The sequence below is a fragment of the Tetrahymena thermophila genome, assembly GCF_000189635.1.
Source record: "Tetrahymena thermophila SB210 genomic scaffold scf_8254487, whole genome shotgun sequence".
Taxonomy (NCBI): Eukaryota; Ciliophora; class Oligohymenophorea; order Hymenostomatida; family Tetrahymenidae; genus Tetrahymena; species Tetrahymena thermophila.
The window spans coordinates 260,766-286,397 of NW_002476262.1; the positions used below are offsets into that span (position 1 = coordinate 260,766).

At 21.7% G+C, this 25,632-nt stretch overlaps 7 protein-coding genes across 7 annotated transcripts; 3 read left to right on the top strand and 4 right to left on the bottom strand. All coding sequences in view use genetic code 6, as the record gives it.

The window, feature by feature from the left end:
- Positions 1 to 2,026: 2,026 nt before the first annotated feature.
- Positions 2,027 to 2,254, top strand: TTHERM_00502110 (hypothetical protein; the record flags this gene model as incomplete). The annotated part of the gene is made up of 1 exon (XM_001022265.1): positions 2,027 to 2,254. The coding sequence occupies one exon, from the start codon at positions 2,027 to 2,029 to the stop codon at positions 2,252 to 2,254; it is 228 nt and encodes a 75-aa protein (XP_001022265.1).
- A 4,036-nt stretch (positions 2,255 to 6,290) lies between these two features.
- On the top strand, positions 6,291 to 12,327 carry TTHERM_00502120 (PHD zinc finger protein; the record flags this gene model as incomplete). The annotated part of the gene is made up of 11 exons (XM_001022266.3): positions 6,291 to 6,578; positions 6,718 to 6,874; positions 6,988 to 7,148; positions 7,791 to 8,873; positions 8,981 to 9,236; positions 9,292 to 9,591; positions 9,657 to 9,844; positions 9,896 to 10,152; positions 10,220 to 10,866; positions 10,927 to 10,989; positions 11,045 to 12,327. Exons 1-11 carry the CDS (start codon positions 6,528 to 6,530, stop codon positions 12,325 to 12,327), a joined length of 4,446 nt encoding a protein of 1,481 aa, XP_001022266.2. The 5' UTR covers positions 6,291 to 6,527.
- Positions 12,328 to 13,829: 1,502 nt separating this feature from the next.
- TTHERM_00502130 (calcium-dependent kinase) lies at positions 13,830 to 15,983 on the bottom strand (the record flags this gene model as incomplete). The annotated part of the gene is made up of 3 exons (XM_001022267.3): positions 13,830 to 14,486; positions 14,861 to 15,382; positions 15,669 to 15,983. The coding sequence occupies 3 exons, from the start codon at positions 15,981 to 15,983 to the stop codon at positions 13,830 to 13,832; spliced, it is 1,494 nt and encodes a 497-aa protein (XP_001022267.1).
- Positions 15,984 to 17,434: 1,451 nt separating this feature from the next.
- On the bottom strand, positions 17,435 to 18,913 carry TTHERM_00502140 (kinase domain protein; the record flags this gene model as incomplete). The annotated part of the gene is made up of 1 exon (XM_001022268.3): positions 17,435 to 18,913. One exon carries the CDS (start codon positions 18,911 to 18,913, stop codon positions 17,435 to 17,437), a length of 1,479 nt encoding a protein of 492 aa, XP_001022268.2.
- A 1,696-nt stretch (positions 18,914 to 20,609) lies between these two features.
- Positions 20,610 to 20,975, top strand: TTHERM_000502159 (hypothetical protein; the record flags this gene model as incomplete). The annotated part of the gene is made up of 1 exon (XM_012799248.1): positions 20,610 to 20,975. One exon carries the CDS (start codon positions 20,610 to 20,612, stop codon positions 20,973 to 20,975), a length of 366 nt encoding a protein of 121 aa, XP_012654702.1.
- A 660-nt stretch (positions 20,976 to 21,635) lies between these two features.
- TTHERM_00502160 (hypothetical protein) lies at positions 21,636 to 23,114 on the bottom strand (the record flags this gene model as incomplete). The annotated part of the gene is made up of 7 exons (XM_001022270.2): positions 21,636 to 21,701; positions 21,753 to 21,846; positions 21,910 to 22,094; positions 22,157 to 22,280; positions 22,337 to 22,413; positions 22,476 to 22,540; positions 22,691 to 23,114. 7 exons carry the CDS (start codon positions 23,112 to 23,114, stop codon positions 21,636 to 21,638), a joined length of 1,035 nt encoding a protein of 344 aa, XP_001022270.2.
- A 917-nt stretch (positions 23,115 to 24,031) lies between these two features.
- On the bottom strand, positions 24,032 to 25,426 carry TTHERM_00502170 (PH-GRAM-WBP2 domain protein, putative; the record flags this gene model as incomplete). The annotated part of the gene is made up of 5 exons (XM_001022271.4): positions 25,223 to 25,426; positions 24,886 to 25,024; positions 24,765 to 24,833; positions 24,524 to 24,708; positions 24,032 to 24,466 (listed from the first exon to the last, which is right to left on the bottom strand). The coding sequence occupies exons 1-5, from the start codon at positions 25,364 to 25,366 to the stop codon at positions 24,032 to 24,034; spliced, it is 972 nt and encodes a 323-aa protein (XP_001022271.3). The 5' UTR covers positions 25,367 to 25,426.
- Positions 25,427 to 25,632: the final 206 nt, after the last annotated feature.

The following is a 25,632-nucleotide window of genomic DNA, read 5'->3' on the forward strand; positions in this document are numbered from 1 at the left end:
CATTTACATTAAATTAATGGATGAATTTTTAGATAATGTTTGTTTATCAGGGTATAATAAATTTACTCTAAAATTAATCTTAAGCTATAGAAAAAAAAACTATCTAAATTGAATGTATTTTCTGCTTGAAATTTGTTTATTATATCAAAAATTAAAAAGTGTGTCATTTTTAATTATCTAAAGAAATCAAACGGTCTCTTCTATATGAAATTTGATATTTACTTTTATTTATATTTTTTGATTAAAAGATTACTTCTTTATTTAGAAATGTCTATTTTAGTTATTTTTGCTCCTAAATTAATAGTAAAAGCAATCAATTTTAGATAATTTGTTTTACTCAAATAGCAATTAGCATACATATTTGTTTTTTATGGCATGGAGTTTTAAAACAATTTCAGTATTTTGGAAAATATTTTTAAATTAAAAAAGTTTCATTTTTAAATGTTAATTTTTATTGATTTTTTTAATGAATCGAAATTTAAAATATCATGGTTGAATTCTAGATTTATAATTAAAACTTAATATTAGCACTATAATTTATATAAAAATAGAACTAAATTGATGGGATTTTTTCTTATAAATATTATAAATACCATTCGTCTAAGTAAATTATTTAAGAATAAAAGTTGCTGTAAAATTTTTACAGCATATTTAGTGCATTAGTGTTTACTGAATCCAAAATTGTATCTAAATCACTAGTTTTATTGTAAATTTTTCTTTAATTAATTATTTAGTGAAGAAATGAAATTCAACTACTATCAATCATTCTTTTACATTATTTTACGTAGAATACACTTACTGTACAGAAAATAAGCAAAAAAAAATTCATAAAATTGATTTTAAATTTTACAAAATTCGACCAGTCTTTTTTATTGTTACAATTATAAAAATTTGAATTGTTTTTTATTCTTGCTTTTGTTAAGCTAGTAAATGCGGCTAGTGACTAAATTACAACAAAAGTATGGTATTTTATTAAATTAAATGATAATGAAATTACTTCTCAGTCAATAATGTAAGGAACCTATGATAAAAAAATTAAGCAGATGTAACAATTAGTTTCCATATTATTTTTATTTCCAAATAAAAAAAAGAGTTTGTTTTGTTTTAAATTTTTATTTATTGAAATCCCCTAATTATTTAATTATGAGGGTTGAAATATGATTATTTATTATTATTTTAGTTGTAAGTTCGACTTAAGCAATAAATTTAACTTTACTTTTTTTTTATAATCAAGGATTCATTATTTCATTTCTAGTAAACTAGTAAACGGATTTCTTTCTTTACTATTTTTAATAAAAAATTCCTAAACAACTAACTAACAAACCATCCTTTTCATTTAGCTTTCAAGAATATAAATTTAATGGTATCAATGATTTTCCATAATTAATGCACAACAAATTTACTGCATGCTTTCTTTTTGTTAATTTTTCACGATTAAAATTTTATTTAGTTGTGTAAAGTTGATAAAGACGGCTTTAATTTCAATTTCTCAAATAAACGGAAAAGCCAATAAAATAAAAAGTACATCAAAAATTTTTATTGGTTCTAAATCTATCAAAAATTTTATGAGATAAATTGTTGTTTAAAGTATTTCAGACAATGTTTTTTAAGGTGAGATGATTTTCGAAGAAACTTTTAGAACAAAGATGGTATTTATTACTGGTTTTTAAAAATTCGAGTTAGAATATATGTAGCAAATTAAAAAGTAATATCTCGCAATATTTGCATCAGAATTCGCATTTAATAAATTTCTTGAAGTAGTACTAATTAGAGGAGAATTAGATAGAAGAATAAAGTTAATGCAGATAGAACATTTAATTTGGTATTATAAATATAGTACAAAGATGATTTTTTAATTAATTATTTGATAGCTATCTCTTTAAAAATATTACTTAAGACAAAATGATAATTATTTAAAAGCAAAAAAATTAAAAATTTTTATAAATTTAACAAAAAAATTATTCAAAAACTTAAACAAATAAATTTATTAATATCAATAAAATAAATACTTAAATATACTCTTAAAATGGGATGCACTCAAGCAAAATAACCTAAAATTAAATTGAGTCCTGAGGAAATAAAAGAGCTTGAAGCTTGCCGTGAAGCTATACTTTAATGTATGAAGGCTTCTCGCAATAATTAATTTTACTACAGCTAACCTTAAAGAAGTTAAAGTAGACTCAATTATATAAACACATAATCAGACTGTACTCTCCCTACAAAAAATTCCCTTAATTCACCAAAGAAATAGTGAATGCGATGCTAGAAGCTTTATCACATTGATTTATCATGATACTACTTGATTAAAAAATAAATTAATAAACAAACAAACAAACATTTAATGACCTATCTCACTCACTTCCTTCATAAACAAAAACTAACAAATAATCATAAATAAATTCACACTTCAATTATTAAAAAACTCATTTCTCATTCTTCTCATTAATTTAACTGTCCTTATGTAAAAATTGTTCTAATTTCTTGACAAAAAAACTTATAAACCAAAATAAACATCATCTCATATAAATTTATCTTAATAATACTAGATTACTAAATTACTCTGTATATATACTTGTATCTATCTATCTGTCTGTTTATATTTTCTTCAATCGTCTTAACGACTAAAATACATTTTTCAAAAAAAAACTAACATACAAAACAATCTAAATTTATATTCATTAAACATATATACTTTTTTTTAAGTAGACTACATTTTTGGCTTTTTAAATATCTATATTTTGGAATAGTTGAAGAAATATTCATGTAATATAGTATATTCTACAGATTGACTGTAAAATAAGCTATATAATCACTAATTTTGATTCAGCTTAAATTAATTACTACGATCTTTGAGTACTGTTTTCATGCTAAATAATTTTAGATAATTAATATTTAGTTGAGTCTAGCATATTATCTAAATTTAAAATAGTTAAAAATGTTAAGAGCTTAGATCATTAATTTATTTGATAACGAATATCCTAAAAAATAATCATTAATTACAAAGAAATACTATCCAAAAAGAAAGACATTTTCACTTATTTCTTTCTAATTGTGGGAGTTTGTGTAAATTGGTTATGGGAGTTTTGCGAAATCATGCGTTGAAAAAAATATTAAATCAGAAGGATTACTCTTTTTCTAGTAAGAGCCTTTTTAAAATACCTGGCATGATTTATTTAACAAAACCCACCTAACTAATTCAAAGATATTTTAAATGATAACTGTGTCTGATAATTTCTTATTTACTCAAATTATTACTTAGAATACCAAAAATATTTACTTAAAAACAAAAAGATAAAATACACATTTTTTTTGAAAGCGTAAACGGTTGAAGATTTATTTACATATCATTTCTCTACATATTTTTTTAGAAGGTCTATGCTCCATTTTTTGATTATATACTTTAATAAACATTTAAATTTTCAAAATTTTTCTATATCAAATATAAAAATGAACTTAGATATTCTCACTTAGATAAGAAATTTAAAAAGAATTTATTAAAATAAAAGTAATTTATTAATATTCTATTGGTGTTGGAAAAGAAAAAAAATTTAAAGCTACATATTTTAGTCTAAATTTAGGAAGAATTTAAATTGATTGCATTAATTAAAATCTACTATTCTTTTACAATAAAAACTGTATTTTCTTCCAAAAAAGTTAAAATTAGAATAATGAAATGTTAAAAATAGATAAATTTAATTTAGGATAAAGGCAAAAATCTAATTTTATTTCAATAAAAATTATAAATAAATGTTAAATAAATATAATAGGCTGTAACCAAAAATAATAAAAAAGAACCAATTTTTAAATATTATTTAGAAAAAAGTATCAAAGGTAAATTTAATATTTAAAGATTAAAATAAAAATCTATGTAACAATATAAAATTTCAATAGTTATCGAGTAACAAAAATTACGAATTGAATGACGCAAATCATATAAGTTTAATTTATTAATTGCTTTTCTAGTTCTAATTTATTTTAGTGCATAATATAGATTAAAACATTCATTATTTACTGATTAATATTGAAATCAATCAATCATCTTAATCAAAGAAAGAGTAATTATCAATTTTAATCTTTAATTTTTAGTTTCTCTTTTTATCATTATTAATGCTAATATAATGTGATAATTTGAAATATAATATATGAGGAAAATTAAAAAATTAAGATATATTTTAAAAAATAAAAGACATTATTTTAATAATACAATGTAAAGATCAGAATTAGTAAGTATTTTAAAAAGCATTACTTTTACATAGTAATCTTATATCTAATTAAATTTACAAAACTTTTAGTACTTCGCTCTTCATAGTTCTACTTCACAAAGATATGTAGTAAAAGCTTGTCTATACTATAATAGAGAGCAGTTTTATTTAGTAGATATTTATATTCTTCTGAGCTAATCTGTAATATACTTTACATTTTAGAAAATAAAAGGTATTATACATTTTTAAATTTAAATTTCCTACTTGTATCCTTAATAGTTCTACTTAAAAGAAAAGATTTCGAAGAATTTTAATATTATTGTAAATTATAAGATATTATTCTGTTAATTGCAAATGTATCAATTGTGTAATTAAAATATAACTTCTTATTATTATCTTTTTATTTATATGTAAATAAATATCAAAAAGAAAGAAATATTTTATTTGAAAAAAAAGAAATTAATAAAGGTTTTCTTAAAAAAGTTGAAATTAATTCCTTGATGAATAGACAGATATTCTCTAAGATCAAAATATCATTTTTGTAAAATTAAGTAAGAAATTAAATTTGATTTTTATATAACCAATTCAAATTTATAATCAGACTAAATTTATTAGATATTTAAGAGCTAAAATTTAAAACTATAACAAATGAGTTAGACTTATTCTATTTCATAATTAAAATATTAATTAACATTACAAATTTACTATTTTATTTAATTCATCTTGGTTAAATTTAGCTCTTTTTTTACAATTAGAAAAATTATTTAAATATTTCAGTTTCTATTATAATGAAAGAAAAATATTTAAAACAAACTTATTTATGATTAAAAGTGCATATTAAAAGCACAAATACTTCTAAAATTTAATTAAATATTTCATATTCATTATCTTAAACATAAATACTTAATCTTGAAGTATTTTATATTAAAATGAAAGTTAACTTTTAAATAAATGTACCTATTATTGAAATTTATGATTTAAAATGAATATTAATAGCATGATTTCTTCTAAAACAAATAAGAATTAAATAATTCACATTAATTATCTCAAATATAAATAACAAAGCTCTAAGTATTTTATTTTAATAACAAAATCCAATATATTTTTTTAAACCTATTCAATAAATTTTTAACAAGAATATGAAAATGAAAATTCAGCAATTCACTGAAATTTAATTTAAAAAAAATTTTCATAAAAATAATTTAGCAAATCGAAACACAATATTTTAATTTAAAATTAATTAATAATTTATCATTTTTTTGTTAGCTAATTTATAGATGATATAATATTTTTTAAAAATTCCAAAATTATTTATTCTGTTTTTTTAACGGATAGTTAGCTAAAATTTTTAATTTACCTTTAATTAATTATTGAAAATAATAAGAAAATTTATATTAGATTAAACGAACAAGGTTAAACTTTTAATGAATAATAATTATAATAATAATAATTCGAATTGAATAATTGAATTCCAAAAAAAAATAAAACAAAAATTTAAGTATAAAATGATTATTTATTGAATATGCTTAGATACTGTACATTAAATTTTACATTTAAAATGTATGCAATGAATTATGGTATAAACATTTTTAAAACTGTATGGAGCCAAATACTATACTTCTAATTTATAAATTGTTAAAAATTAAAGAATATAGTTGTGGCGCGAATATATTATGAAAAAAGGAAAGTAGCATTGTATGTATTATCTTTATTAGTTTTTCCATAAGAAAATAATGTAGCTTCAGCACAAACAATGAAATTCATAAAAATCAAAAGAAATTTCAATGCTATTAACAAGGAAAAATTTTTGTATAAATCTGAATGATGGATGAATGTTTAAGAAAAATATTTATGCGCGCAGTTTATAATTTTTATAATAACATAAAGAGATTTACATGCAATCAAAGAAAAATTTTATGAAATTTATTAAACATCTCCTTCAAGAATAAATGAAATTTTATATGAATGCAAAGATATATGCATATTTGTATACAAAATTAAATAAAAAATAAATGGAAACCATATATTATTAAATAAGCTAACAAAAATATAATAAATCTTATATTCAATTATAAGTAAAAATACTCAAATCCTATCTATATATCTATATACTTAATTGCTTGTTAACTCTTTTAGAAATCAAGAAAGCTCTAAAGTAACAATTAAAAATAAAATCAAACAAACTACAACTATTTGCAAGAAAGAAAAAGGAATAGGAGCAGAGAAAGCAAAAACACAAAGTACAAAACAGCAAGTTTAAGAAAATAAATCCTTTTATTTAAGATCAATCCCTAACAAAAAGAAGTTATTTTAAAAATAAACAACATGTCCAGCTAGGATCTTGATCAGAATAACGATAGCACTTGCAAGACTAATGTAAAAGTATTGATTAAAATTGAAATTTTACCATTTAATCATAAAGTTTACCAAGTTTGTAATACAAAATATTAGAAAATGATATTTAAATAGGAATAATAGTTATAAATGGCAATAATAATTCATATTAATAAAACAGGATTGCGATCGTAGCCAAAAGCTGATAGATGAAACAGATCTTGATGACGATAAAAATAAAAATGAGAAAAAATATTAAGATTTAGTTAAATCCATAAACTACTTAAAGAAGTTTGATTGGTTTGATACAAACAACCCTTAGCTAAAAACGCCTCCAAGTAAGACATTATATTTCAAATTTCATTTTGTATTTTATGAAATAGACATTTAATGAAAAATTCTTCATAAGCTTTTATCTGACCAAGAGTTAAGTAATATTGTATAAAAATAGTAAAGCTTTTAACTCCAGCTGCATTTTGGTTTATGGTATGCGCAGAATACTTTCCAAGGTCTCTAACTATAGGTACTAATGATCCCGCTTAGACACTAACAGAATTACTTCAAAAAATAGAGAGATAATAGATATTTTAAGTCATTAGAGTTAAAGATAAGGTAAAATTTTAACTATAAGTTTATCAAATTAAAAATATAAAGGCGTTATGGTGGAAAGATAAAAGTAAATTTTGGGGTTTTGAGCAATTTGCAGTAGTAAATAAGTTTTACTTAATAATAAATATACTAGCATTATTGATACTCGGTGAAACTTGCTACTGCTTCCAATATTAAATATTTTATAAGTATGACTTGTTAAATTTTGATTTGCGCTTAAAATTTGTTCACACATCTAATTTAAATTGATATTATTTAAATCAATATACTGAATAAGATTGTTGATTTATAATTAATTGCCCCAAAACCTTTTTATATTAAAACCTGTCAAAAAAAGATTATATAATTACATTTTAAAATATCAACTTTTATTTAAATACCCAAATACATAAACAAAGAAAGAAATAAACATTGATTAAACGAATACACACACACTACTTTAAATCTAAAATTTACATTTTATAAAAGCTTTAGATAGATGAAAAAATAACATCACTTACATATTAATTTAAATGCAATTCAAATATTATTTTAATACCATAATATCTAAACTATTATTTTAAGTTTTTATTCATTTTTCTGTTTGAAATAAATTTTTATAATGTAAATGTAATCTTTTATTAACAATTACTTTTAATAAATAAGTCTTATTAGAATCTAAAGGGAGAACCAACAGATGAGCAGTGCCAGGAATATATTTAAAAAATAAAATAAGCTATTAAAAAATTAAAATATGATAAGCCATAAGCAAATATTAGGAATAGTGCAGAATTGAAAGAAGATTACACTTTCGAAGACGATTTATATATTTAAAGTGTCCGTAATGATTTACTGGATCTTTATTCCTTTTACATTAATTAGGAATTGCAATAAACAAATCAGCAAAGTTGCTCATCTTCTGAATCTACTACAGTTGAGGAAGATTCTAGGCATTTATATATCACTAAAGATGAGATAAATGTTAATGTATCATGCAACGAAAAACAAAATTCTGAAAATGCAGTTATGATTGTAAAAGAAATAGATGAAAATAATATTTCTGAAGAAAGCTAGCTTAAATAAAAAAATGAAGAACCTTCACAATCATAAGATGAAATTGATGAAAAGGAAAAAAAATGTGATTTAGAGTAAACTAATGAAGATAATTTGAATGCAAAAATAGAAGCCAATAATTCTAATGAAGAAGAAAAATTAGATGAAGAAGAAACTAAAATCACAAATAATGATGAAGAAATTTCAATTAGAAAGTAAGACAAGTAAAATAAGTTATTAGTATAAAGATTAGACATATAAAAACCAAAAGAGAGGAATTTTAACTAAGAAGAAATCTTGAAAGCCCTAAAGAAATAAGATTTAGATGAAATTATTAGCCTTTACTAGTATCACCTATTTTAATAGGAGAAGGAAGTTAAAAATATGGTTGAAAATTTAAAAAAGAACATGCAAAAAGATATTGAAAATGAAAAACTTATTTACACTCCTTAAGAATTAGATATGAATGATATTTTGGTTGATATTCATTACTAAAACAGCATGGAATAAGAATACCTTAATTTCTTAGAGAATAAACAGCAATTTATTGATTTTGAGAGTGAAAGATAAAATTAAAACTAAAATCAGAAGAAGCAACACACAAAGTAGCATGAAAAAATAGTTATGGAAGACATGGCTTGCTAAATTTGCAATGATGGAGATTATACTGATGATGATCTAATTGTATTTTGCTCTGTAATATCTATTTATTCAATAATTTTTTAAACTCTAAGCTTGCATTTTTATAAATTATCTATTAAATTGTTTCAATAATTAAATTGATCCTATTTTAAAATTAATAGAAATGCAATATTTCTGTACATCAAAGATGTTATGGTATTCCCAAAATCCCTAATGATGACTGGATTTGTGAACTGTGCTTAAGTTTTGGTCCAGAAGGTAAATACTTACGCTGTGCTTTATGCACAAAGAGAGGTGGTGCTATGAAGCCTAGCAAAATCCCAATTACTTCTAATATCTTTTAGCATACAAATACACAATATTACGAATTTTAAAAAACTTGTAAGGCAGGTCCACCTAATAAAAAATAAAGATATGGTAAAAATAAATATTATTTTTTGTTTATTTACAATTTTTATTTTTATAAAAAAAGAGGATCCTAATGAGAAACAAAATAAGGTTGGGAGTGCTTCTAAGCATACTTCTCCAGAAAACGAAGAAGTTGAAGAAGAAAGTAATAGCTAATATTATGACTTCCATTACTTGAAAGAATTTACTGAGGAAGAGCTTAAGAATGAACCTAAGCCATACTTTGTGTGGTGCCATATTACATGCACTTTATGGACTCCTGAATGCTTTTTTGATGATAAAAACTATTATACAAATATAAAAGGAATAGAGAATATAGATAAGCAGAGATTCAAATTGGAATGCAGTATCTGTAAGTAGAAGAGTAACATTTTTCTTATTAGCAAATAAATAATTTTTTAAATATTTTTTACTTATCATGTTTTTTAGAAGCAGGATCTTGTGTTTAATGTGCAAAGACTAAATGTATGGAGGCATTCCATCCTGAGTGTGCTCGTAGAGAAAATATTTATATGGAAATTAGGAACACAGATAAGTTAGCATATTTAATTTACTGTGAAAGACATACCCCACTAAAGTTAAGAAGACTCCTTGAATAAAAAGAAAAAAAATATAAAGTAATTTTTAAAAGCTTCAAAAATGAAACATTAACTTTTCTTTAATTTTAGGAAGAAATTATAAAATTTTGTAGAAGTATCGAAAGATCTAGGGAATTTAGAAAGAAGGAAAGAAACACAAAGAAAGAGCGTGATAGATAACTAGAAAAAGAATAAAAGAAGGCTCCTGCGAAAAAGAAAGTTTTAATTAGTGCTAAAAAGATAAGACAACAAATTACCAAAAATGAGGAAGAGACAAATAAAGAGGAATAAGAATTTTAGTAAATGCTCATTCACAAAATGATAGAATATATTGACACCTTAACTCCGTAAATTAATTTGATAAATTTTGATAAGCTCTAAATTCAACTCAATTATTTAAAATAAAACTAATAGAGAGGACTTGAATAGGATTAACTCTGAGTTTAATTCAAAAAAATAAAATGAAGAAGGTCAAAATATTTAGGTTACTTAAAAATAGATTGATAAGGATGATAATAAGCTAAATGCTAATGATCCTAAATCCGTAAAAAAAATAAATTTATGGAAAAATAGAGTTTTCATAAGAAAGGAAGAGCCCTTTTGGAAGGATATTTAGTATAAATCTCTATCTACACTTTAAATTTACAAGAGATACAAAAGAATTCAAAGAGATAAAAATAAGAAGAAAGAATTCAAGTAGTTGTACCTTAAAACAGTAAGTGTAGTTAAAAATATTAGGATTGTAACCAAAGAAGAGCGTCTCAAGGAAAAAGAATAAAAGAAAATTGAAAAATAATAAAAAAGATAGCAAAAAATAGCTGAAATATTCATAAAAACATAAGAAAGATAAAAAAAGAAATTAGAAATTCAGGAAAGGAAAGAGCAAAAAGAAGTTTAGAAGAAATAAAAATCTCAGACGGGTTTTGAACTTGCTAAGCATGCTATCAGAAGGACTAATAAAAAGAGAGATAAATCTAATGATAAGAAACAATAAAAAAATTTAAAACAATAAGAACTCATTATTGAGCAAGTTGTTCCTCATAATTATGAGCCTGTTGATGGTATTTTAAAATATTAAAAATAATTAAAATTTTTTTTAAATTATAATTATTATCTAATAGAAACTTCTGAATAAGTTTACTGTGTTTGCAGAAGAAAGTATCAAGAGGGAGATTAGATGATGGGTATCAATTTTTTTTTACTTTTTAATTATTAAAAATTATTTTTTTATTATTTTAGAGTGTGAAAAATGTTAAGAATGGTATCATTTTGAGTGCATAGGGTTCAAAGGTACAATTGATGAAGCTGATTAATTAAACTTTGTGTGTAAGTTTTGTGATCTAAAGGATGATGAAAATCAAAGGTAAAAGCGTAGATAGATTTACAAAGACTACTTTATAAATATAGACACTCCTAATTATGATGATTTCAAAGATGCTTTCAATAAAAAGTAAAATTAAGAGTAGTAGTAATAATAAGAAGAAGTCTAATTAGAAACCAAAGAAAAAGAAAATGATTCTTCAAGAATGAAGAGTGATTCAAAATCCTCTAAAAAATAATAAAAAAAATAAACTTAAAATAAAAAGAGATCTTCAAGCACTAAGTTATAAGATATAGAAGAATAAACTACAACTTCTAAGAAGACTAAAAAATCTAAAGATAGTAAAACAAATAGCTCTTCATCTAAGATTTCTGAAGTTAAGGCTAAGTTAGATTATGCTAACTACAGTGATGCCAAAGAAGAAATATTTGAAGAAGATGAAGATGACAATGAATAAAAAGAAGAAATTTAACATCAAGAAGATCATATGCACTTAGAAGAACTTTCAAAATAAGATGAATAGGAAAATAATATTAATAATCTAAAATCTAAATAACTTGACTGTAATTAAATAGAAAAAACTTTAAATGAATAAATCAAGTTTGAAACTTTACAAGAAAGCTAATGTATTGATAAACTAATTGAAAATAAAAATTAAGATAAATGCGAGATTGAATAAAATTAGAAGTAATAAATTTAAACAAAAACAGAGCATACTGATACCTAAATGTTTGATAACTAAGATATGAGTGATAATTCAGCTTTAATTGATAAAAAAATAACAAAAAGTAATGATTAATCACACATGAAAATTGAAAAAGAAGAAACAGAAACAAAAAATGATGAAATTAAAACAGAAAATTAGGAAGAAAATGAATCAGTAAAATAATAAGATATTAAAAAAGAAAAGTAAGAAGATATAAAAAATGAACAAAATGAAATTATAAATACAGAAGAAAAATAGGAGGAGGAAGATGGATAAACCAAAATTAATTTATTGCAAGAATATCAATACAACAAAAAATCTGATAGTTTAAAAATAGAATCATAGTAGAGTAATAATTCATAAAATTAAGTAAATGAAAATTGTTTAAGTAAATAAAGCTCAAATTAAAACCAATAAAATGTGTGCAATATAGCAAATTTAGACTAGTTTAAGTTTAAGCAAAAAAGCATAAAAGATTTTTTCAAAAAGAAGTGAGAAAAAGATTAAGAAAATAATAAATAGATAGATAATTAAATAAGTTAATAAATAAATAAACTAATTTAAAAAAATAAAATAGATATAAATTAATTTAATATTTACTTTACATAAATATTATTTATAATTTCTTTTTAAAATTAATTTATAATAATTCCAAATAAATATTCAAAATAAAAAACAATCATTTTAACAATAAATAATGTGTTTGTGTTGTATGTATCTAATATGTTTGCATACATAAAAATATTAAAGCTAATACATTAAATTTTTACTTTACATTTTAGTAAGATTTATCATTATATAATTATACTAAATAGCAGATCTAAATCTTTCAAAGATCCTAAAAATATATTTAAGACAAAAATAATATTATTAATAATTACTTATTTGATATATCTAAGTATGTATTTGTATAATGCATATTGTTTTTATAATAGCAGTTAAAATTTAAAATTCTTTGTTTTAATTGAACAAAAATCTATAATCAAATAAAAAATAAATTAAGTAAACTATCTTATTTTATTTTTTCAATATATTCAAATACATTTTTTATTTTTTAATCTAATTTAATGTAATTCCAAATTAATATTTAAAAAACAAAAGGAGAATTTAAAAATTTTAATATATTGTTTCTGTGTTTGTAAGTTGAATGAAGAGTTGGGTTAAAATATTATATTCTTAAATTACAATTTATATTTTAAAATGTATCTAAAAGACTACTAAATAAATTTTAAAAAGAAGGTTTCTTAAAATTATTTTAATGCTTGTAATTTTATATGCAATCTTAAAATATTATATTTTTAATTTCAATACTAATAAGATTTATAATTAAAAGATACATCTACTAAATTATGCTAATTTCTTTTTTCAAAAATATTGATTAACTTTTTCAAACAAATAATTTATATATTTAAAATTCATAAAATCCAAATTTATATTCAAAACAAAAAACTTTGATTTAAAAATATATTTTATATTTATTCAATTCTTTTTTAGATGAATTTCTATCTTTATATATATTTCTACTATTGATAGATATTTATATATATTTTTCCAAAATGATTATATTAGCTTTCGTTCTTAAGTTTCATTTTCTTATAGTAAATATTACTTACACACTTACCAACTATAAATTAGCTAGCTAAATAAATAAATAACCAAATAACTTATTACCTAATTATGGTATTAATTTATTAAATATAAATTATAATTTTAGCTTTAAGTTATTTTATGAGGCTAATTTTATTTGATTTTTATTGAATATATAATAGGTATTAGCTAATGTTCTTTTTATAATGAGGGAATAAATATAAAATATTAAAAACGAATTTGTTAATTATTTAAAAACAAGGAAGGTTTCAATTTAAGAAAAAAATAAAGTAAGTGATCATAAAAATAATAAAAGATAGATAAGATAATAAATTTATCATTTGCATACTTTAATAACATTTATTTATTTATTGCTGTTTAAAATTGGGCATATGTGTAGTGGAGTTTATTCACTCTTCATCCTTAATGTATTTAAGCATCATCTCTTTGAATTCTTGATAGGAAATCTCACCATCTCCATTTTTATCTACCTCTTTGATGACAGCCTTCCATACATCTTCAGAAACTCCTGCTCCTCCAAAGATTTCTTTAAATTCACTTAACTAGAGTGAACCACTACCATCCTTATCAAAAATATTAAAGGCCATTTCCAATCTTTATACAGACAACAGCTACTCACGAGAAATAGTAGCAGCAACCCATTCAGAATAATCTATATCACCATTATCGTTTTTATCTATAACTTTCATAATTTTATCTACTTCCTTGATGGCATTTTCCATGGTTAGGATTTTAGAATAACCATTAATGAGTTCTTCTCTACTTAGTTTACCATCTCCGTTGGTATCTAAAGACTAGAAAGTTTTCAATAGTTCATTCTTTTCTTCTTTAGTAGCTAAATAGTTAACGATAAACATCCATACAGCTTCTTGTAATTTCTTACCAGCTCTGAATGTTTTCATATTATTCAAAGATCTAATTAAGTTGGGCATATCTACCTATTATTATTATCTAAACTTCTTAATCCATGGATCCTAAAGAGCTTCTTCAGCAGAATATCTCTTTTAGGGGTCCATAGTAAGCATTTTGCAAATCATTTGCTGAGCCTTTTTATAAAAAATTAGTTTAAAATCTTTAAATGAAAAATAAATAAATAAATAATGTAAATTGGAATGAATAATCAGTAGCATTTCTTTTTTTTTCGTTATTTATTTATTTTTTTATTCATTTTAAACTATTGATTGAAATGTTAACTAATAAATTAATGTAATTAATTTTTTAAAGTATCTTCATACTTAATAAATTAAACAAGTTATTTGGTTATGTTTTAAATCTATAACTTTTGTTGTTTGTTTTTGTATAAAAAATAAATCAGTAAGTTGTTTTCTCTCTCTTCTATTATGGTTCGAGTTTATTAGTAATTTTATGTTTATTTCTTTATTTATTTATGTTTTTAGTAAATTTTTATAATGTTTTTTACCTCTATTGTGATATCTTTCCAGTCATCTTTAGGGAATGTGAAAACTCCTTTTTCAACTTTTTTCATAATATCTTCATCTCTAGCAGCATTGAAAGGAGGATAACCACACAAAAGAATATACATAATAACTCCACAAGACCAGACATCACATTTTTCGTTATACTTATGTCTGAGAACTTCAGGGGCAATGTAATAAGGAGTACCTAGCTTTTAGCTCATTTTCAAAGAAGGATCAAAAACTGTAGAAGTACCGAAATCGACAAGCTTAAGGATAGAATCTTTGTTTTTAGAATCAAGCAATAAATTTTCTGGCTTAAGATCTCTGTGAACAATTTTGTTTTTGTGTAAATAATTAATTGCATTTAAGATTTGGTACATAACATCAGCTGCTTCTTTTTCATTAAAGTGCTTGTATTCTATGATTCTATCAAAGAGTTCACCACCAGTACATAATTCAGTAACTATGTATAAGAATTTGTTGTCTTAGAAAACTTCGTAAACTTTGATGATATTAGGGTGATCCTAAAATTTTGAATAAGAATTAAATTTTTAATTGTGAAGCTAGTTTTTGCATAAAATTGAACAGCAATTAGTTTTGAGAGTAATAAGTGTTAAATTCTTTCAAACACTTGTAGTGCAAAGGGTAAGCTTTATTCTTCCTTTTTCTCTAAAACGATTTTTAGAAAAGTAAAATTTAAAAAAGCGATTACCCTCTTAAGCAAATTCAACTCTCTTCACTTAAGCAAAAACGATAAAATAAAAATAGCAAGAATAATTAAAGAATAGTCAGAATTTTTGAATGACATACCAATTATTTAAGGATGTTAAACTCTTCAATGAGTTATTTTTACTCTTCGGGCTTGCATTAGCTTTTATCAATAATTTTTACTGCTCTTTGCTAGCCTGTTTTTTTATGAACACCTTTACGTACTTCTCCATAAGAACCTTTACCCAAGGGAACATTCATGAGGGTGTATTCTTATTGAATTCTACCATATTTTTCGAAAATGAGCTCTTGGTTAGAAATCTTAAAGTTAGAAGTGTCAACTTATTATTCTTCTTTTAAGGTTTGCTCTATCCTTGCCTTCTTTTCTTTATTCTATTTACTACCTTTTTATCCCATACTAATTATTCAGTTTTTTATTTATTTTTCTAAAAAATATTTATTGGAAAAGTAAAATTTTATAAATCTTAATTAGTATAATCTTTATATAAATTAATATAAAAAAGCATCTTCTAGTTAATAATTAAATAAGATTATTATCAATCTAATTAATTAATTAACTAAATAAATAAAAAATAAATAAATAAATTTCTTCACATCACATTTTTTGTTATGTACCACTTTCATCCAATTTTCAATCTATTTATTTATTATTCAAGTTTTTTATTTATTTTCTCTTTTCTCCTCATCTCATCTTCATCTGATGAATCTATTAGTTTTTTTAAAGTCATTCAGTATACAATTTTTTTTCTTTCTTTCTGATGTTATGACTTTAATTCCTTTTAATTTATTTTTTTTTTTGCAAAATTTGAATCATTAAGGTACTCTAATCAATTACAAAAATAAAAAAAAGGTTAACTATGCTCTTTTAGAAACAAGAGTATCGTATTTTACGTGAATCAACAAAAATTTTATTTATCATTATCATATTTTTTTCATAAAAATTATCATTTGAAGAAATAAAAGATCATTTGTTAAAATCTCAAAAATTGTAAAAAAATGATTTAGTTTTTATTAACTGAATAATGTTGATTATTTATTTATTTTTATATTTTAAATATTTTAAATCCGCTTTCAACATATTTATATAAATTTAGAAAGTCTTTAATTTTTAAGCATAGAGTAAATTTATGTAATTATCTATCTTATTCTTTGATGAAATTTAATCAAAACATTAAAATAAATCTTACTTAACTAACTTCAAAAATATCCCTGAATAAAAAACATTACATTATAATACTAAAAATAATACAACATTTTCTTTAATCTTAGTTTTACAATTAAACCAAATTCTATCTATAAAAAATTAGATACTAAATTATAAGTTGGTATTATATAGTGAAAAGTTTCTGAGCTTGTTGGGTATTTTAAAAAACTGGAAATACAAAAAAAAAAATATTTATTTATTTTGAGTATCTGCTTACATGAATTTCAAACAAATTAAAGTAAGTTGTTCGATACAAATTTTGGCGTATTTAATATACCCAAATCTTAAAAACTTAAGTCATAAATTTTTATAATTGATAAATTATAAAATTATGTGTGGTTATGTATTAATCAATTTTAATCATAGAAATTATATTTAAAAATGTATCTTTTGTATTATAAATAAATAAAAATATAACATTTATAAATGGATAAATTTGATTATAATTTTTGATATAAGTAATAAATACTTGTTGAGAAAATATTTTTAAAGGAATAATTTATTTTGATAAAATAGGATAAGCTTTTCTTAGTTTGGTTATAGAAACTTTATTCATTTTTTGAGATTTTTACATTTTTTTAAATTTAAACTGCTTTTTAGGCTTTTAGAAAGCAAGTAATAAATCAAATAGTAATAGACTAATTCATTAATTTGTAGTAGATTCTATGTACTAGTAGGCATTTTCTATATCTCGCACATAATCGTTAGTATTCACACCGATATTGAGTAAAAGATTTAGAAAAGTAAAATCTTTTTCATCCATAGACTTAAGACTTTTTAATTTGAACATGTATTGCAATATTACTCTTAAATAATTATACTTTTCCCCTATCACTTAGTCTGATAAATACTCGTCAATAGACTCCAATAAAAATAATTACTTTCTCTTTGGATGATTGGCTAATGTAAGCAATTGAACTGATCTGCAACTTGCAAAAAACTCAGCAAATAATATTTCTTGGCGATTTAAATGCTAAGATTATTCAACCTTTTTAAAGAGATCAGGGCACTAAAAAAGAGGAGTATATTATATCCAATAATCTTCAGGAAAAATAGAAGATGCTCCAAAATCAATTAATTTTATCTTCATATTCTGTAATTCATTAAACGTAATGATTATATTACCTGGTTTAATATCACTGTGATGGAACCCTTCATTAAACATGTACTTATTGATAATTAGCAGCTATTTTAGTATCCAAACTGCAAATTTTTCTGATATATCTAAATGATTACGCCTTAAGTATAAATCGTAAGTCTCTAATGTTATCATCCCTAACTCCATATAAATTTATTAGCTTTCTCTTTAATAGAAAATGAGCTTAGGTATAAACTCAGATTACTTTGATTTCATTATAAAAACTTCTGAATCAAATTCATCTAAATTTTCTTCCATTAAATACTTCTTCATAGCTACTTCTTACTCTAAAGGCTTAAAAAGTTATTTTTCAACTATGCCACACGCGCCTTTACCTAAAAGTTAAATTTTGACAAAATCTTCTGCATGGCAAAGTGAGCACATTTATTTTGGTACTACCTTTTATAATAAAACAGTCCTTTCGATAAATTGTTATGTCTTCGACTTTGATCCGCTATTTTTAAGTAAGGATAAAAAAGTGCTAGTAGACTTGGTCAATGATTAAAAAAATAAATGGCGATCTTTAATGAAATGTGTTTCCTAAGATGCTACATTGAAAAATCCTTTTTTTGATTCTTTTTTATGCTCTTCTTCTTATTCAACAATCTCACTAATAATTTGTGAATTTGATTATTTTCGTCCTCTCGGCTAAGTAACATCGATTTGTGTCTCTGTGCTCGCTTCAGATTTATTTTTTGATCTTTTAACCTTATCTATGAGCTTTTCAATTGGCTTTACAATCTTTTATCTTTAGTCATCACCTCTTGCATCCTCTTTGCCTAAATAGTTTCTTAGTTGCTTTTGTTTTGGGTTCTTTAATCTTTCGAAATTTAATTCGTTATCTTCTTATATTGTTTGTCCATTTTAAATATGAAGATTTGACATCATTTATTTTGTATTCAATAAATTTTTATATAAATAATGATAATATTAATCTATATTTCTATATCTTTAGCATAATTTATTAGAAAAATAAATAATCATAAATTTTATTTATATCAATTTTTAAAATAGAAAAAGGTTTATTTATTACAATATAAAATAATGAATTATTGCAATTTTATTTGATATTTTTTTAATTTTTCAACTAAAGAAAATTTTTAAATCATATTTAAAAATATTTAAATCAAGTATTATCATTTGGTGTAGTAATATTTTGTTTATTTTTTAACTTATATTTGGCTATTTATGTAATATATTTTATCTCTTGTATGCATTATTGATTTATCTTTTCTATCTTTTAAGATAATCTTTATTCATTTTTTCTATATTTTTTATTTTCATTAATTGCTTTAATTATTTTATTTTTTGTGTTTTTATTTATTTTATTTTTTTATTTTTTTATTTGTTTATTTGTTTATTGTTTATTTTAAATTTTATTTATTTTTTAAATTTTCAAAAATAAGAGCTTTCCAACTGCTTTTTCTTCGAAATAAAACTCGATCGTCTCTTGTCAATATTTTCCTAGTTTTTTGTTTTTAAAAAATACTTTTTATATATATGAGATAAAGAAGTACTTTATAATTTAATTAGCTTTAAAACATTATCCTAAAAGCAATTTTTGTTCTAAGGAAAATTTAAATCGATGTTTTTAGATTTGCCATCATTGCTGGTATCTAGCTATGCATTTTTTGTTTCGGGAATTAAAAACTTTTAAATGGTTTAAAAACTTATGATGGCTCCTCATTAAACATGTCATTATATTTTCAAAATTGCAAGTGGCCGTCTTACGTTTCATCTAAATAAGTTTCTTATTTGGAAATAGACATATTATTATCTATTCTAAGAAAATACATCCTGCAAATGCATTTTCTTCTAAGTATTTTAAAAACTTTTTTCCAAATTTTTTCTTAAATAGATCTTCTGCGCGCCTTTCCGAGATTAAAAAACTAAATAGGATTCAAGATATTGCTAATTAAATAAAAGTAGTTTGGTTGAATTAAATTTATTTGGTTTTTTTTGTTTTCTTCTTATTTTCTTATTTTTCTTATTTATGAAATTTAATTAAATTTTATTTATTATAAAGATATCCAATTTATTTTTTCTTATTTGTTCCTTTTTAAATTAATTTATGTTTTTCCTTAGTTTTTTTCAAAATAATAAGAATTTATTAGAGCAGAAGTATTTTGTTATTAAGCGGGGAGTTTGATTCAAATTTTCTTTTCTAAGTTTTCCTATTCAATTTAATATTTAGCTATTTAAATAAAATAAATATAAACTATTTAAAAAACATTGATAATTCTATTCTATTTTTTATTTAAAAAAAATATTTTTTAAAAATTTTATGATTAAACTCTAAACACAAAAAGATTTTTATTCAGCTTCTTTAAAATAAAATAAATTTCATATATTAAATTATAAAATATAAATAAAATAATAATAGATTAAATAATACATACTTCTTATATATTATTATGTTTATTCATTTTTTTAATATTTATATCTTTAACGGATTAATTTGTGAGGTGATAATAAGTTTGTTTGATAAATTGATTAAAAAATTTCATAATAAATTTTATGAAAATAAAAGAAAGGTAATTAATTAACTAAAAGATGAATCAAATAATAAATGAAATTCATAACTCTATGATGGAAGTCCTCTCAGTTTTTATAAATTTATAATTTTTTTAAACACAAAAAATGAGTATTAGCACCAATCCCCTATATTTCTATCAAGAACATGTCTTTTTCATTAAAATTGATTCTTAAAATAACCTTTCAAGATGTAATTATTAATTCATAGATAGAACATAATTTAGTATGTAAGTAAGTAAAACACCTTTAAAGTAGTTTTGATCTTATTTATTTCTTTTTTCATTCAAATAATAATTTAAAATAATTTCATTCTTATATAAAAGATGCCGAAAATAAAAGCTTCATAAGCAGAAATACTATCACCTATGTAGGACAAGACACTCGATATAATAACAAATAATAATTATAAAAATAAAGAGGAATAAAAAACTAAATAAACAGAATAACAATAAGCAATAGCTTAAACATAATAATCAGCATGATGACATTTGTCTCTTTGGGAAAGTGCTGAAGAAATAAAAGCATAAAGTTAAAAACAATAAGTTTATTGTTTATTGAGAGATATTCTAGTTTAAGTATTTACAGAAGTAAAAATCAAGTTTTTAAATAGACTAATATAAAATGTGTATGGTTGATTCACCCCATAAAGTTTTTAACATATTCTTAAATCTTCTGCTATACTGAATGAAGAAATCTTCAGATATTTCGCAAAAACCCTTAAAAAATTGAATAAAGTTTCTTTGGTACTTTAATAAAAACAAAGCTCTTTTTTAGGCGCCCGGCCAATTGAACAATATAATATGAGAGTTAATTATTTTTAATTTTAATCTGCACTAACAATATTTTTTTTTCCTTTAACAACATTTTATTCAGTATGATAGATATAAAAAATAAAATAATTTTGAATTTTGATATTAAAAAATAAATGCTTTAATCTAAGTTGAATCTTTTATCATAAAATAAATTTTACAAATATAAAAAACAAAACAAAATAAAATAAAATAAAAAAAAGTTAATTAAAAAACTCAATAAAATCCAAAACTAAAGATAATACAACATAAAGTATAACAAGATATAATATATAAATTGATTGATAGAAAACAAAATTTTAACAAAATAATAATTTGAGTAAAACAAAACTTCAAAATGTGGAAAATCAAATGTTAATTATTCACGAACTATATTTAGACTAACCTACTAATATTACAGAATTATAAAATGCATTTCCATGGTTGCTCTATATTTATAAAAATAAATTTTTAATCTAAATATAATTAAATCGACTTACTATCTATGTTTTGAAAGATGTTTTGATTAGTTATTCACACTCAGTTTTTAAATATTCATATTCAGTTATACTAGAATGTCTTCTTTTATTGTTGCTTTTAAAATTTTATTTAGTTTTTTTTAAATTCATTTAATTTTTTTTTATATATTCTATTTACCTGTATGCTTCTCTCTTTCCAAATATTTATTCTTTTATCTTTTTGTCTATTTGTTCACGAATTATTTTATTGTTTAGTGCATTTATATATTTTTGATCTTTGTTGTAATATAGTTCTTCATTCATTTAAATCTTTGGAGAAGTTATTTAAAAAGATTATTTAGCTATTTTATTAAAAGGAGATTCCTATTTAATAAGTTTATAAAATATTTTAAATGGATAAATTAAACTAAATTCAGATAAAATACAGTTTAAAATGTTTTTCTCTCATCATGAAAACTAAAAAAGCCATTTTTATTTTTATTTAAGACCTATAAATTTTATTAACTGCTTTTCTATAACTGCCTCTCAGAATTTTTGGTTTGATATAAACTTTTTATTTTTCAATAAAATGTTTTTTAATTAGTTTAAAAATAAAAAAAATATACGAATCTCTACTTAGAGATGAATTTCTTGATTAGTTGACTGACTCATGGTGATATTAAAATTTAGAATTAAAACTATTCTATGATTTTGTTAAAATGAAATATATTAATGAATAATAAAAACAATTAATAGTAATTATACCTTTAAGAATGAATTTTGTCTTTACTATTAGCTTTAATAATCGCTTTATATTTTTTAAGGTTTATCTTTAATTTATAAAACAAAATTAATCAAAAATACTAACTTAAAGAAAGTATTTCAGTCAAAAATAATTTCAATTAATGAATGAATAAATAAATAAACAATTTTATTTTTTAAAAATTTTAAAGTTAAATGAAAATTATTTGTAAAATTACCTATTTAGTTTCTATCAAAAAGGTTCAATATTTCCATTTTTTTACTTGGGATTTTTAAATTTTAGATCTTAAGATCTTAGGAACTATCGCCTTTAACAAAGTAGGCATCTAACGACATCTTATTTTTTGGTTCTTGATAGTAATTAGCTTTAGAGATAATACTTCTATTAAAATTGTTTTATTCGAAATTTTTGGTCAATAAATCTTTTTAATTGCTTACATTGTTTTTAGAGAAATTATAATTTTTTATTTTTTAGTTTTTTTAGTCTATGTAGCTACATGCTTAAATGCTTTAGAGCTATTTATATACAAACAGCTTATTCTTAATACCTTCCTAGCTTTATGCTTGTACAGTTTAAGGTAATTAGTTTTAAATTGTAATTAAGTTATTTAGTGTTGAAGAATCCTATTCTAGCGTCAACATTTATTGCAATAAAAATACCTATTATAAGCTTTTACTACTTCAGTTTAATTCAAAATAATAAATAACAAATAACAAAAACCAGTTAAAATTAAAAAAAAAATTTGTTACTTTTATGGTAGTAATTGTAGAAAGTTTTTTTAATTTTAGTTGTCGTAGAAAAAATAAAAAATAATTAACTATTTCATTTTAAAAATTACATTTAATAATAATTGCATAGTTGTTTGTGAAATAAAATTATTTATAAAAGTTTACATTGTAATTTAAAAAATTATTTTACTTTAATAATTTATAAGTTAGATAAATTTAAATCTAAACTTTATCTTACTACAGTTAAAAAACCAACATAATATAAAGTAAAGGAAATAAAATTTATTAGCTAATCTCTTTTTAAATTATTTTAAATAGAAAAATAATTCTAGTTTCAATGAAAAAAATAAAATGTGTTTTTATATCATAATTATTTCTTAGCATATTTTAATTTTCAGCTTAATTTATATTAAATATTTAAAAAATTAATTTATTCAAAATCTATATTAAAAAAATAGCTAGCATTATTCTTATTAATATATATTATTGAACAGCTTCATATATAATAAGAATTTGTAAATATTGATAAATAACAAGAGAAAATTAAATAATATTTACTATTTTTTAGGAGAAATTAGAGTATATTATTTTTTTAAATAGTAAAAACTATTTTAAAATTTTTGTACAAAGTAATTTTATGAATCACAAACTAAGAAGATTTTATAATCATTAAAAAAAAATATTATTTAATAATTTAAATTACATTTGGAAAAAATTTCATTAATATATTCAATAAATTGTTCAAATTACTTTAGATTAAATGCTTTTAAAAATAATTATTGAAGTTTTTTTAGAATGTATATTTAACAATATTGATATCAAATATTTTTTCAATGTTAGTTATTTTATAATTAAGGACCAAACCAACCAAAATAAAAACCTGCATCTGGCTGTTATTATTATTGTGGTTATTACTGATTATTAGGAGGTACTTGCTGATTTTATTGCTATTAAGGCATTTGTTGATATTATTATTAAGGCATTTATTGGTATTACTATGGAGGTATTTACTAGTTTTACTATTAAGGAGGTATTTGCTAATATGGCACTTATTATTACTGCTATTATTAAGGATAATTATAGTTAACTGGTTATTGTTAGGACATCTATGGATTAAATTATTAATTAGGATTGAATTAGTTATTAGGATATTGCTACATATTTTGATTTTGTAAGGGATTGGGAGGTACAAAATTTGGATCACTAGATCCTATAAATTAACCTTATCCTTAAAATGGTTGTTGGTAGTAGTTATTTCCCATTGGCTTTAAATATTTTGTAAAATAATTTTGATATTGCATTTATAATGAAAAAATATTTACGTTAAATTATTATTAAGGCTAAGTAACAAAAATAACTGTTGGGTCGCTGGGATCAGAGTATGCTGCATTATTTGAAAATTAGCCATTTTAGACTCTTTAGTTTAATCCTCTCATTTAATTTCTATTTTTAATTTATCTCACTTCTCTTAGGACAACATCAAAAAGATTAAGAAACTTTTGACACCCTACATTTTTCAATTATATATTTCAAATATTTTATATAATACAAGTTTAATATTACCTCCACTTTTGAACCAGAGCTTAAAACTTGCTATATCAGGAATTAGTCCATACAAAGGCTTGGTCTTAGCTATTATTAAAATATTAAGTCAGAATAAGAATACTGAAAATAGCATAATTACCTTATAAGTAGTTGGAGCCAAATATTGGTTACTCAAATTTTTCTTAAAATAGGTTAAAAAGAGGAATATCAAATGACTTAAAATCTGATTTTTTGTGCTTTTCGTTTACAAAAACTAATCTACAAGTAGTAAGAAAAAGCTATTTTTAGTAAAAATAATAAATATATTTTATATATAAATGAAACATCATAGCATTTTTATAAACTTAACTCAATAAGCAAATATAAACAGCGAGCTTATTAAATCTTTATCTTTTTTTCATATAGTTGCTAATAATTCCCACTTTTTATTGTAATTATTTTAAAGTAGCATTTGTAATGTTAAATAATCTGATTACTTTTCCTGTTGCTGAACGCTTGCCCCATGGTTTGCAATTTTCAATTTTAACTTCTAACTCTACATTCTTTCTTTCTAATACGAACATTTCATCCCCAACTCTCAAAGGAATGCCGTCGTCTGTTATAGGTGGATTCTCAGCCATTTTAATCTTTTTTTAATAGAAATTACTTTTTTAGATTTTTTGATTTTTTTTTAATTAATTAAATTAGATGCAAAATAAACACTATCCCTTTGTTCAAAACATAAAATTCAATATTATTTGATTTTAGAACAGCTGAATTTTGGAGATTTCTATTTTATTTTTAATTTGCAATAAAATAGAAACAACAACAGTGATCAAAAAATTTATTATAACATTTATTACATATTGCAATCTTATTTTTCTCCAGATTTCATTAAAATAAAAAA